At 34.9% G+C, this 1192-nt stretch overlaps 1 protein-coding gene across 1 annotated transcript in view; it reads left to right on the forward strand.

The window, feature by feature from the left end:
• LOC119590619 (exportin-1-like) overlaps positions 1-762 on the forward strand; it is a gene marked incomplete at its 5' end in the record, with an annotated part of 11887 nt that extends 11125 nt beyond the window's left edge. Inside the window, 1 exon segment of the mRNA XM_037939297.1 lies at positions 527-762. Coding sequence (XP_037795225.1) covers positions 527-673 — 147 coding nt within the window.
• Between the last annotated feature and the right edge of the window lie 430 nt (positions 763-1192).

The following is a 1192-nucleotide window of genomic DNA, read 5'->3' on the forward strand; positions in this document are numbered from 1 at the left end:
AAATGAGCAAAGCATTTTCCCAGTGGCATTTTGGTTAAGAATTGTTGTGCAGAGTTGAACAGATTCTCAGAGAGGAAATTTCACACTTTTTCATGGTAAACATAGCTGAAGTCTCTTCTTGGCTCTTGTGATAAACCAGACATGCAAGATGTTAATTTATTTGACACTTTCTTTGAGGATAAATTACATAGAAGCATCTTGTTTTTCAGTACTTGTCTATGAAAGTGTCAGATTTATCTGTGAAGTGTATTTTTATCAGCATTATGTAGCAAGAAATCATGGAGGAAGAATAAAAATAGCTGATTCTTTAGTGTTGATTTTTTTTGTGGTTGGCAGAGAACTACCACAAAAGTGTTTAGTATTATATTTTAATTATATAATTTTGTTATCTCAATTTCAAGTGCTTTCATGGTACTCTCGTATCTATTATAATTTATTTGATATTTTGCTAATATCCTGTTAGATGTTAGAATATAAAATCCTAGCCAGGAAATGCACATTACCAAATTTTCATTTAACTTCGCAGGAGGTAACCGGTGATGATGACAGTGATCTGTACCTCGAGGAGAGAGAAGCAGCTCTACGGCAAGCACAGGAGGAGAAGCGCCGTGTGCAAATGAATGTGCCTGGCATCTTGAATCCCCATGAGATCCCTGAAGAGATGCAAGATTAAAAACCATAGTAAGAGACAGCTCACAATCATCACTGTCCATTTATATATCAAGCGACTATGTGAGACTTCATAAAGTTGACTTCGCTGTACTGTCGTTTCCATCTCATAAATGTCCGAAGGTAATATATTATTATATATCTGGAGATCTGCATACTTTTTCTGAAGTGTGTCATCCAGATGAGAGTTAACTGCAGCAACTACATGAAATTTTTTCAGATTGTAGCAAATTAAGTAATAGTCTGGGCAAAGCTGTGAATTTATGATTGTATTCATAATAAGCAAGCTATCCTAACTTTGTTTCTAGTGAACATACGAGCTGTTCCATACTGGAATATTTTTTTTCCAAACCCTCCTGGAAAATATTTATTGAAGATGAGTTCATTTGTATTGTGTGGTTGTCTGATGGTTGACTTCTACTTTTTGCAGAAAATGGCATTGTATTTGGTAACAGAAGAGCATATGGTGTGAGTGATAGTTTTTTTTTTATGTTTACAGCATTGGATCCCATAATACAGGCAA

This window comes from Penaeus monodon, chromosome 27 (assembly GCF_015228065.2).
Source record: "Penaeus monodon isolate SGIC_2016 chromosome 27, NSTDA_Pmon_1, whole genome shotgun sequence".
Lineage (NCBI taxonomy): Eukaryota > Metazoa > Arthropoda > Malacostraca > Decapoda > Penaeidae > Penaeus > Penaeus monodon.